General features: G+C 43.2%; 1 protein-coding gene and 1 pseudogene across 2 annotated transcripts; both read right to left on the reverse strand.

Moving 5' to 3' along the window:
- Positions 1 to 550: 550 nt before the first annotated feature.
- On the reverse strand, positions 551 to 8,909 carry LOC147428571 (uncharacterized). Its single transcript, XM_086496959.1, has 2 exons — positions 7,789 to 8,909; positions 551 to 875 (listed from the first exon to the last, which is right to left on the reverse strand). The coding sequence occupies exons 1-2, from the start codon at positions 8,068 to 8,070 to the stop codon at positions 801 to 803; spliced, it is 357 nt and encodes a 118-aa protein (XP_086353085.1). The 5' UTR covers positions 8,071 to 8,909; the 3' UTR covers positions 551 to 800.
- LOC147428572 (uncharacterized) lies at positions 6,237 to 7,789 on the reverse strand (annotated as a pseudogene). The gene is made up of 2 exons (XR_015185990.1): positions 7,474 to 7,789; positions 6,237 to 7,246 (listed from the first exon to the last, which is right to left on the reverse strand). The product of XR_015185990.1 is annotated as an uncharacterized LOC147428572 (transcript).
- Positions 8,910 to 12,856: the final 3,947 nt, after the last annotated feature.

The following is a 12,856-nucleotide window of genomic DNA, read 5'->3' on the forward strand; positions in this document are numbered from 1 at the left end:
AAAGAAATAGCTACCATTAGCTCATGAATAGGGATATTTAAGAAGATTTGATACCAAAAACTGGTCAACACTACTCAAAAAGGTGGAAACTCAAAGGCTTTACAATATATGTATGATGAAACATGAGTCAATAATAAGTCACCCTTATATATTGACACCTTCATCTCAAGTTGTCATTTCTCTAAGTCAAGCTTGGCATAGGCATAGTATGGAAACAATAACATGTTGGAAAGCAAGAATTTAGCTTTCTCAACTTGTGAAACGTTGTTAATGATATATATTCAGCATCCCTAAATGAGGACATCTTGACAAAGGTTATGATCCACTTTAATAAGAATAACCATTAATTATTAAACTGAAATCAAAATATTGCTTGAATTTTTGATTAAGACTTGAGACTTGAAACATCTTACAGGCAAATAAAAATATCCATAAATTTCAACAATAATTCTCAAATTTGTATGAAACTCCAGTAATCTAAATTAAATACTCTCACTCAATGCGACACCATTTAACAAAAAAACACATTTATATTGCATTTATAGAAGAATCCAGCCTCATGAAAATAATTACAAACGGGGACAATGTTGTTGTTATTAGGCTTCTCTTACAAGTATTTGTCTTCCTCATCTAGAGATTCATATACACTTGAGTATTTGTGTGTCTATGACACTAGGGAAGATAGTAGTACTATATGGATGGCTTTTCTAAGAGCTCCTAGAGAGTACCTATTGGTTATAGATTCTACAAAAATTCTACTATTCTTATCAAAATCCTTTAACATCGTAGTGAAAGGTTCCTCATGGAACAAAAATAGAGTGATTTCCATCTCTGCAGATATTTACTTGCTCATGTCCTCTGAAAAGAATTTGACTCTGTAAGTAAACAACAGATTATCTGAGCACAAAGTTATAAAGTAGAAAATGATAATCTAATGACAACTATACAAAGAATAAATTATAACAAAAATCTTTGATGACTCTCTATAGATAACACAACTTACTTGCATTGTGAGACTCAATCACATGCTACACAACTATAGATGGTGCGCCAAAGCCATCAACAAAATAGCACCACCTAGTGTTATGACGTATGAAGCCTAAACATTGAAAGCCATAAAGAGGTTTATTCTCTCCAGCATGATAAACTTAAAGATGGAGATGATGTTAAGCTCTAAATGTAAGCTACAAGGGTAGTTTTCTTACCATTTTATCTTTATGTTGGAGATCAACCCTTGCAAAGCCCACACACTATTCACACCTCCTATTATTGTGGTATTCAAGTCATGTGAGCTCATATTTTTTCCATCTTTGGGAGTAGAGGTTTCCATGTAGTGTGAGTGAATAAAATTAGAAGGAGTAGAATCTTGTTTCATGGTGTAATGGAGGTGAGAGAAGGAAGAGGAGATAGCTTGGTGTGAAACTATGTGGTGGCCAAGGGGAAGAGATGGGGGAGGAGCTTGCTTGGTGCTACAATGGAGGTGAGAGAAAGCTAGCAGAGAGATAGTGTTACACTATAGGGGGTGCATGTGGTTGTTGCAGCAATGGAGAGCTTAGAAAAGAGTTTGTAGAGAGAGAAAATCACTTTTTAGCTATAGAATAGGTTTGGAAAGACTTTGGAGGGTGAAAAATGATGTTTTGAACTTTTTTGAAAAAATTCAAATTTTTATATCTTTTAGTGCACGTTTTTGACTTTTGGAGATCAAAATTACTTTTTTGACCATGAAATAAGTTTGGGGACCTTTTAAAGAGGGAAAATTTGAAATTTGAAATTTTTTGAAAATTTGAATTTTTTAGTGTATTTTTAAATCCGGACCAAAAAGTGGGGGAAAAAAGGTCAGTGGTCCCCCCCTCCCCCTTTCCCCTATCCACCTCTCTTACCTTCTCACTAGGTAAGAGGCCATAAAGAGGTGTAAGGCTACCTTGTCCCCCTACTTTTTTGAGGGTATAGAGTGTGTCCACCACCCTCTTCCTATTGGCTGGCCTCTAATTAACCTTAATCCCAAAGGGCCCCTAGAGGGTTCATATTTTTCCTAATGCCCAGATGGTTGGGAGCATTCATGCAAGTGGAGGCTCTCATCTCAGTTCGAGCTTGCTAAGAGACTATATCCTCCCTGTTTTTCGAGCTACAGGGAGAGGGACACTTACACCAAGTTGCAGTAGAGGACCCATAGGTGGCAGAGTGCTGTTTTCAGAGGATCTGAGTGGTGGGCATCTATGGGAGGACTTATGTCATAGATCCCAACCCAGTATCTCTTGAGACTGGCCACTGGAGACTGTGGGCTTGGAAGAGTTGTCCACTGGTACGAGTATAGTGGGATCCTGGAGAGTGGCTCTGAAGGGACCCTTTCTCCTCAGCACACCATCCAGGTGTCCCCTTCTTTCAGCACACTGTTCGACTGGGATGTCACATACTGGCAGTGCAAAGAGAGGCTTGTCCTGCTGCAGCGCCTCATTAGTAGGAGGATATTCTCACAATTGAGTTCTTGGCAGTTTTTTGGGAGAGGTTGTGGGACTCCAGACAGCCAAGGCAAGTCACTTTGTTCCAGTGGCTAGTTGCACACCGAGCAATAGCACTTAGGAGCTGGCCTGCCAGCCACAAGACTCTCTCATTAGAAAGGTAGTCGATGCCAATCTCTGTGTCATAGCAAGAATCTTCTTACACGCACACGCATTTTTGCTATAGATTCTCTATTCTCTTTCTAGAGTGTTGATTTTCTCATCCCAAACCTGAATTTTGCTATTTCCTAACTCTACAACAATTACTCTCTAGAAATGTCCAATTTCTCTCTAGGAGTCCAAGACTATTTTTCATATTGGGAAAATTCTGTCTAAGATTTGTTGTTTTCACATTAGATTTGATAAACCTCTTCCCTTTGTTGCTTTTCATCCTCAAAGCACGTGCTCCTTGCTTTCCCTTGAAAACTTTGCTTTTTTTGCTTTTGTTTTTAGAGTTGTTTTCTGTTTTAAAGTCTGTGGGGGATAAAATGCCACCATCGTGTGGAGAGTCAACATCACTGTCTTTGGGACTGTCCTTTGGTAAAGCAGGTGTGGCTTTGTTTTTTGTCGACAGATGCCAGATCTTTCCACAGCTGGACAGTACACTTGGGGGGCAGCTGCTTGGTCTACTCTCACGGGCCCAACACTTGAATTTCGGTTATCCTCCACCAGTAGGATGATAGTGAAGCAGGGGAGTCGACCTACACTCCAGCCTGCTACAGGGCTTACTCCACAGGAGTGGTACAGTGAGAGGGGGGAGTGTTGGGAGCTCATCAGCGGCCTGACACTCTGGTTCATCTGGCGGACCTGCTACTTCCACATCTTTGAGGCTCTCCCTGTACCACCAACAGAGATTGCTTGGGATCTTTGGCTAGAGCTGATCCATACTCTCAGAGTACAGTTCAAGAGACTCTAGGGAAGCTCTGATTGCATGCGGGAGTGCAGAGAGGCTTTCCTTCGACTCTGGCATCCTGGGAATTTTTTCACCTTGGTCCAAGATGTGCTCAGATGGCACTACAGTCCACCTGTGTGGCTTTTCCCTCCTCCCATCTCTTGATTTAGCCTCATTGCATATATGCTATTTTTTTATTGGGAGAGTCTCCCCATCATGATTGTTGTAGCCCTCTCTTGCAGAGGTGGTTGTAGACCTATAAACAATTTCATTAACTAATAGAAGGATCTTTTTCTGAGAAAAAAAAATATGAGCACCTCTAGGTGATAGCTTGTGTGTGAACAAAACTAAGGCACGCTTTATAACAGCTAAATATTTGTTTCGGCACCCCTTTCCAATTCACAGCTTCTTGTCTCTGTTAGAATGAACAAGAAGTACGACGTTGAGCCTCGATCAGGGGGACTGTGAGGGAGAAAGTATCGATCTTGAGGAGTTGTGGATGAAACGCCACCTCGCAAGAATGGACAAGAAGGGAGATGCATTGACACTAAACCTACTAAGAGAGATGCTCCAATCATTGGAGCTGCAATTTTCCCTTGCGTGGTCATGCAACCAAAACTAGGACACACTCTAAGGTAGATGCATTGGCATTAAACCTACTAATGGAGCTCTGATCATTGGAGCTGCAATTTTCCTTGCATGGTCACGCGACCAAAACTAAGCCACACTGAGTGACGGCAAGCTGGAGGTGGAATATGTAACCAATTAAATGAGCGTCCTTTCTTTACTGTGTGGCATGCTCGCCATATGGAGAAACTAGCAAGGGAGTTGGGTGGGAGGCGAGCACATGGGTGAAGATGAGAGACAAAGGCTGAATGGCAAGTTGTGGTCTTCCCACCATGTAGGGGGTTATTAATTAAGCAAGAAGAGAGAGAGAATTCATTAAGAGCTGCAAGAGAGACAAATAAGAGAGTTACCCGGTTGATATTTTTTAGCTGCAAGATTGTGCGCACATCAACTTTCCTCTATCGTGCTTTGAACGTTTGGACCTCTTCTCTGTCACATTGATGTCTTGTTGCAATGCGACATCATCGTCGGAGATGTCCTCCAAAAAATACAGAGTTGCTCTTTGCTCTCTTTTCTTTTCATCCTCACTAGAGATGGAGTAGACAAAGCCTACCTGCCAACTGCTCCCCCTGGCGAGTAGGCCACACTGTAAAGAAGGGGTGCTCATTAAATTCGTTAACTATTCCAACTCCTCCAAAAAACTAGAGTTGCTTTGTCTCCTTCTCTCTTTGCTCTATGAGGGTTGTGAGGAAGTCCTGCGAGGTGGCGACCAACGACAATAGAACAGCGAGAAAAAAAATACACAACTCCTAGGAGAAAGTAGGTTTTAGTTAAATTTTGGCCTCCTTGCCATCACGGCGAAGCGGACCCAGCCTGTTGCTAGTCACTTTAGACTGCCAATAAAAGTTTGACCAAAAGTTAACATGACTACTCTACGCGGTTTGAGTCCACCACTTATCCAATGAGTAGCATGTGCTCTAACCTCTACGCTATGTGCGTACGCTTGCATGGGAGATGCAACATTTTAATTTTGTTCTTCAGAATGTGGAGTCCCCCCAAAAAAGCGTGGTGACCACTTGCGCCGGTCAACGTCACAGACACCATAGCAAGCAAGCCAAAATCTAACATCTGTTGAGAAAGTACCGAGCTCGAGGAGTTGTGGATGAAACACGTTGTCCATTCTTGCTGAGTCAAAAAGGGGCGCCAAAACAAAGATTTAGTCGTTATAAAGCGAGCCTTAGTTTTGTTCACACACAAGCTGTCACCTAGAGGTACTCAGGTTGGGCTTGTACTTTGAAAATATGCCTTGAGAACTTGAGCCCATTGAAAATAGAACTACCTATAGTAACACGGTGTTCTTGTTGCTACATTGGTGCAGTCTAATCTCCCTTAGTAGGTTCAGTGCCAATGCATCTCCCTTCTTGTCCATTAAGAAGAGTAGACTGCACCAATGCATCAACAACAGCACCATGCTAATGTAGGTAGTTCTATTTTGAATGGGGTCAAGTTCTCAAGGCATATTTTCAAAGTATAAGACCAACATGAGAACCTCTAAGTGACAACTTTTATGTGAACAAAACTAAGGCTCGCTTTATAACAGCTAAATCTTTGTTTTGGAGCCCCTTTCCCATTCACAGCTTCTTGTCTCTATCAGAATGGACAAGAAGTACAACGGTGAGCCTCGATCAGGAGGACTGCAAGTAAGAAACTATCGAGCTCGAGGAGTTGTGGATGAAATGCCACCTCGCAAGAACGGACAAGAAGGGAGGTGCATTGGCACTAAACCTACCAAGACATATTTTCTAATTGGCACTAAACCTACTGAGGGAGATGTTCCAATCATTGGAGCTGTAATATTCCCTTGCGTGGGCACGCGACCAAAACTAAGACACACTAGGTGCATTGGCACTAAACCTACTAAGGGAGATGCTCCGATCATTGGAGCTGCAATTTTTCCTTGCGTGGTCATGCGACCAAAACTAAGCCACATTGAGAAACGACGACAGCCAATTGGACGTGAGATTGAACATGTGCGGTGTGTGTGCTTGCCCAATGTACCTGCCACTTACCTGCAAACCGCCATGCATGGACTTCTTCCATCTCCATGGGTCAACATAGTCGGGCTATACCATCATTGCCCAACCCCTCGTTGAGTATTTATGCTCAACCATAGTATTATTTAGGTATGAGAAAACTACATAAGAAGTGAGAACATAATAGCATAATAAGAAGCTATATATAGTAGAACTGTACAGATAGATAGAGAGAGAGAGACCGTATCAGCTACATAAACCCCCCGGATCAAATGGAAAGCCCTGAGCTTTCCCAAGTGTGATGCAAGCTCCACCGGGATCAAATACATGGCATTGAGCACAGCCATCTGTCTCTAGTACATGCATAATCAGCCATTCTTTTGCACCTGTAAGCCCAAAAATCAACCTCTCGTGCAACTTGACATAACATCAACCTTCAACCTGTATCCATACACCGGCTTCATATCCAAAATAAGCATGTAAACCAACCTGTGAAGCATTTGCACCATACACCATCAGTCTCTCACCTTCTAGAGAGCTCTCCATAACATACCTCTCATCACGAGAGCTTTGCAAACCATGCACAACTACCTGTAAAGCAGCTTTCAAAAGCATGTCCATCAATAGCATAACACCCACCTTTAGCAACCTGTATTCCACTACCGCTGCTTCTTGCATAGCCCAACCTACCTGTGTTCCAGGCACACCCTCTATTGTAGATCCTTCAAATGGCATACATGCCATACCTGACTCACCATGCCAATCTTTGTCCACCATAGCCTGTGATGCTTCATCTTCAACCACTTCATGCAAGAGCAAATCAGATTTCTCGATTACCTTTGCCTGCTCTTCAAGGACTTCTTCTACGACCATATCACCTGCTAAGCGAGAGACAAAGCCATGATTTATTACCTTGTCTTCTGGTAGGTCGACATCGCCAACACCTTGTGGAATGCACTACCACTCTTCAATACACTCAGTACGGCAAGGTTGCCCAACCCCCTAGCTAGCTTCTTCCTGTACAGCTTCAACCATTTCTTTGCCAACACCTTCAAACTTGTCCTGTGAACTCTGATCCATAGCCTCCTTTGATTCTTCATGCACACAAACTTTGACCAAGACCGCATCCTTGCTAGCCGAGCTAGCAGACTCTTGTACAGCATCACACCAAATTGGAGGGTACAAATTGAAATGAATGACCAGAATGGCTTACCAATGGCAAAGAAACTACCTCTTTGATGCCCCAGGGAGGTCACCTAATAAAAATGTAACCTATCACGTGAGTTCAACAGAAGGGTATTTAAAGTTCTTGACATTTACAGAAATATATATACAGAAGGGCATTATTTTTTTTAATTTAAAAAAAACTTACAGATTTTAAAAGAAAAGGGTACATTATATTCTTAACAAAATTCACAGAAAAGGGGTTTTACAAACATGTCTTGAACGCACGGGATATGGTAGTTTTACACATAGTGAATACCCCGAGTTTGACGCTTGACCTTTCTCTTGGCACAGGATGAAGCTCCATTGTCAAGCTATATCCATAAATTTCAAGCTTCAACAATCCCATCTCTAGCTTCTTCTTTGCTTTCCTGATCTTTGCCTTGGCTAAGCAAACCATTTGCTCATAGTCCTCTGCACCACCGCACTCGACCTCCTCTTTGATTCACGGATGCAAGCAAGCTAGAAACTGCTCTCGCTTGAAATGGTCTCCATTTCGCACACATGTAACAGCAGCTAATCTCCCCCAAATAGACTCAAATTTATCCAAAAACAAAGTAAAATCTTCACTTACATATTGCTTTAGCTTTCTCAATTGCTCACCCAAGTCTGATGGAGAAACCCACTTCTGAAAATCTTCAACAAACTGCTTCCGAATCTCTCTCAACCACTGACGATCTGCAACCTTCAATCCTTCAAACCAGGCTTTGGCTCGTCCTTGTAGAATCAATGGTAGGGTCTTCAATTTGGCTTCATGTCCACAAATTCTCAACTGCAATAGGTATAGCTCCAGATCGGAAAACCAAACTGCAGCCTCTTCTTCTCCAGCAAGCACCAAGTCAATATCATGCATCATCTTCCGGCTTTAAAGCTTCACTGAGGAACAATCAGTAGACCCTCAGTGGGGGCACCACTGATGGGATGGGGGAAAAGGATACAACACCCGATACATGATATGAATGCCTCTCTATAGCCCAGCAGATATCCAACACCCCAAGACACACAGAATCACACACATAGGCACACTTTTTGCCAATCTTTAATGCACCGACTCACTTACAAGTGCCACCAGCTATACACAATCACATTCATCAACTTTGCAATACACATTAAGCTCGCCCAACCTCTCTCTTCCGCTCGCTGTGCACACAAACACACAAAATACCCGAAGCCACCGCTATGATGGGCACTATACACGAGACAAAAAGGACAAGATGATTATAGCCCAACCATGAAAAAAACAAAATAACCATAGATACGTTCTCTATCATCAATAGCTAGACACAATATTGGCGACGGTCGTATACACTTTTTTGGAGTGTCTTGGCTTCATCCACACATGGAACACCTTCCCCTAGCTTGCGGCATCCCTCACGTGTCCTGTCAATCTTCCATCTTGTCTTTCACGGCCACTACTGTAGCAAATGCGCTGATGGGCTGCAGCCCTTCCAATGTAAGTCACGGCCTCAGCACCTTGATGGCGACCCTCTACTTTCTCTGATCTGACCTACCCTTGGTGGCTCTTCCAATTGGAGCCTCTCTCTACTGCACCTCAAGCCCCTGGCTGCCTTCAACCAAACTGAGGCGATGCCCTGCAGCTCTGGCGTCTTTTCACAAGCTCCACCCCCCCGTCAACTCGCTGCCTCTAATCCTCCTCTTCCCCCATGCAGCCCGTGGCCGCCTTTCACAAGCCAACTCCGGCCTCTTTGCATGCAGGCCACCAAGTGCCCCCCTTGCTTTTCCTGGCACGCCACCAGATGGCGCTCTCTCAGCCCTCGCTTTTTTAGCATGGCAAGCTTTAAATTTAAAAAAAAAACTTGTCTTGCGATTTAGGCCGCCTTCCCACGAGAGGCAACCCCCCCCCCCCCCCCCGATTGTTGGGATCAAAAACCCCCCCTTAGCTTCTCATCACCCCCTCTTCAAGTTGTGCCCCACACAAAGCTTTATAAAAAGGCCATTTCTCATGCTAATGAACGACCTTATGTCTGCAGCCGGCCACCTACTATGACGGCACCATTTGGTGGAGATACCCATCGAGCTTTGGAACCCTCAAGCACTTTGACCTCCAAAGCTTTTGCCCCATCTTCGACCTATTAAATGCCTTGTTTTCCATACACTCCTTGATAGGAAATGTTATCTCTTGAGTCCAGTAGTTGGTCAAGCATTGTGCTATCTACTTGCTAAGCCTCATGTACGTGTTTCCTGTGTGTCCTTGGGTCGAAAGTGGTTGACAACACCATCATAGTTTCAATGAGCTTCAATGCCCACCAAGTGGAATGTATCCATGTCAAGTAGAGTGTCCTACAGACACCTTGATCCAAAGCCCATATCATAAACCTGATAGTACCTGCATCCAGTATTCCTTGTCCCGCTCACAAGCTTGTGATATCAACCTTTGCTCCTACTACCTGTGATAGCAGAAAACCCTTGCAATTTCCCCTAGCAAATGCCCCATCTCGATGTAGCTGACCCCTAGCACCATCAAAACACTTGCCCAATGTACCTGCCACTTACCTGCAAACCACCATGCATGGACTTCTTGCATCTCTATGGGTCGACACAGTCGGGCTGTACCAACGTGTATTTTTTGTTGTTGGCCACTACTTTGAAAACTTGACCAAGGGTGTGAGGCCATCCCTCTGACAAGGGATGGAGGCTAACTTTTTTCTTTTCATCTGACTTGCTACCACCTCCGCGTGGCCTTTGCTTCCCTTCCCTAGTGTGACATAGACATAAGACAAATCTCTCTTCTCATTCAAGAGTATTGTGAACTCTCTCTCTCTCTCTCTCTCTCTCTCTCTCTCTCTCTCTCTCTCTCTCTCTCTCTCTCTCTCTCTCTCTCTCTCTCTCTCTCTCTCTCTCTCTCATGGAGAAGAGGGCTCAACAACTAGGCCCATGCACTATATATATTCGCTTGGATTTTGTTTCGCTCGAAAAATATCGCTCGGTGTATGGTAAGACTCACAAATCAGTGGTACTCTCATTGACCGAGCTATAGAGTTGGGGAGATCAAGATGACCACGACTGAGGATGGGAGCCACACAACACCAACGGAGATTGCGGCAGAGGATCCACAGGATTCTAGCACGACACCCAGAGTATCGATCAGGATAGACTTCATGCTACTGCTATATTGTATCATGGTGACACTTATCCCCATTTTGTACCTTTGTGAAATTATACCATTGCTTAGCTTACCAGCCACCCATAGATGTCGGTAGCACTCCTATCTCAGTTTCTAGTTTGTAGTTTTCTTTGTTTGTACCCAGACTTGGTACTAGACTCACCATTGTAATCATTTTGGTCTCATAGGTCATTTTTAGCCTTTTGTAGACGTTAATAAATCATTTCATTTCATTTATCTCTCTGCTATTGTAGCAGTAGACAGAGGTTAACATTGACTCTCATTGTCTCTTTGTTTGTCATACTCAAGTCAACCATGTCTATCGCCATCAGTGTGTCAATCATGTGTATTGAGATCTCCATGGGTATAAGCAAGAAGTGCATGTCCATGAAGGGTGGGTGTGAGACATGCCATGTGTGCACTCGTCACTATATAACATGGGGCTCCTCCTTAGTGGGGATCTATGGCTACCATCACACACATATGGTAGGTAACATCAAGGCCGTTGAATCTTTTGGGGGGGGATAGTGAACTTGGATTATGTGGATAATCCACATATCCCATGGCATGATACACATGATAGTAAGATGGTAAGCCTCCTACCCTGCAACATGGGGGTCATGGGTACAAATCCGTCAAGGAGAGGGGATGGTGAACTAGGGGTGAACTACGGGTGAATTTCATAGTTTTTCCCCTTCATCCTAGTTCACCCATCGGACGTTGTGGATTGTTCTCACATTCCATCAGATATCAAGAGCCATAGATCCCTCCTGAAGGAGACTGTCTTGTGATATGGTGACGAGGGGTGGTGCATGCATGCGCTGACACAATACGTCAGTGGTAACAAAAGTATTAACAATTTTCTTAAAAATTGTGTTAAAATTAGGGTAGTCTACCTGTCTTTAAAAAGAGATAGGCCGGTTTGTTCTATGTGTATGTGGCCTGAATATTATGTGTACCTTCGTACAACGAGGAGGCGTCTCCCATCGGAAATATTTTCCATGAGCATGACAACAACTTATCAATTATGTTGGTAGAGGGAGTGCAATCAATCAGTCAAGGCAATGCGGATAGATCTACGACTACCATGCTACCTTGAGATCAAAAGGTTGAGGCCAATCCAATTTGGTGCTAAAAAGATTCTAGATGATTCTTCATTCCACAGGGTGGAGGTTACCTGTCATAGTTAGGGCCCAAAAAAACAAGGCTACTCTTTTCTACCAATGCATTTATGTCACATCAATTGGCCGAGGAAGGGGCGGCTTATCAGCTTGCCAGCTCGAAGACATAAAAGGAGATGAGAAGTAATTTCTATTGGAGGCCACAACTACCTTTAACAATCTTATGATGTGATGTGCATTGTCTCCAGCTTTGTGCATCTCTTGCTTCTATCCATGTTACCTTTACTCATATACCACCATACGTACATGTGCACGTAGCTTTAAATAACTTCTTTTCTTTTTTGCCACCACTCCGTCGGAGGCGGAGTGAGTTTCACTTTTGTTAATTTATATTTTCATATAAATCCTTTAATCCATAGCAATGAGAATGCTGCAATGATTGATCACATGGTGGTACACATGCCCTAATTTTCATAGAGTGCACAAAGACATGCATATTGGGATTCTTCCACCTTCCATGTGTTTGATGTGAGTTCCCATGGCTCGCACCATGTGTGCTACTTTGCGAGCCTCTGCGTGTAGACCCCTCTTCCAATCTTCCATTAACTAGATTTCTATCTGATGTTCTTGTCTTGTGGGTTGTTGCACACCTCATTGGCGTGGACACTTTGATCATTTGTGAATGCTCATGTGGGCTTCTTGTCATGCATTTTTTCCATGGCTCAAGCATCCAATTGGGACTCAAAACTAATGCATGCATCATCATTTGAATGAGCGGTCTCTTTCCCCCCTTTCAGCCATTCTGGCTGGATTCATCCTCTTATGCTAACCTCCCTCTAATCCCTTCCCTTTTGGGGGAGGATGCTTAACTCTATTTAGGGAGCTAACGCCAACCAGAGTCCTGCATTTTGAGTCATACAAGGCAAGAACAGACAAGCTACCATGCCTCTCTTGCCAAAGGCCCTATCTCCTATACACATGTCCTACATACAAGGCGAGGTCTAAATGTCAATCTGCTTATGTAGAGTCATAAAAAAGAGCTCATTAATCCTCTTTTACCAAAGATCTTTTGGAGATTTTAGTAACTTATCCCTAAAACCCCCTTTTTTGCAACAACCTACCAAGGTAAATTTTCAACCTACACTAAATAATGGTCAGTTTTCCATGCTTTCCAAAGTTTGGAACAATATACATAATGTTCAGAAAGAAAGGATCAACAAAACACTATGGAGAGGTCCCCCAGTAAAAGTACTCAAGTAGTGGATACATCAATAACAGGAAGCCATGAATTTGTTTTCTTCCCACGTACAATACTTGACTAATAACTACTATGTCTTCTTTTTTGAATATGTTGCTAGTGCATTGAAAATTATCAGTAGAGGAGAATGCCTCCTCAG

Source organism: Adiantum capillus-veneris, chromosome 23, assembly GCF_014529385.1.
Source record: "Adiantum capillus-veneris isolate H3 chromosome 23, ASM1452938v2, whole genome shotgun sequence".
Taxonomy (NCBI): Eukaryota; Viridiplantae; Streptophyta; class Polypodiopsida; order Polypodiales; family Pteridaceae; genus Adiantum; species Adiantum capillus-veneris.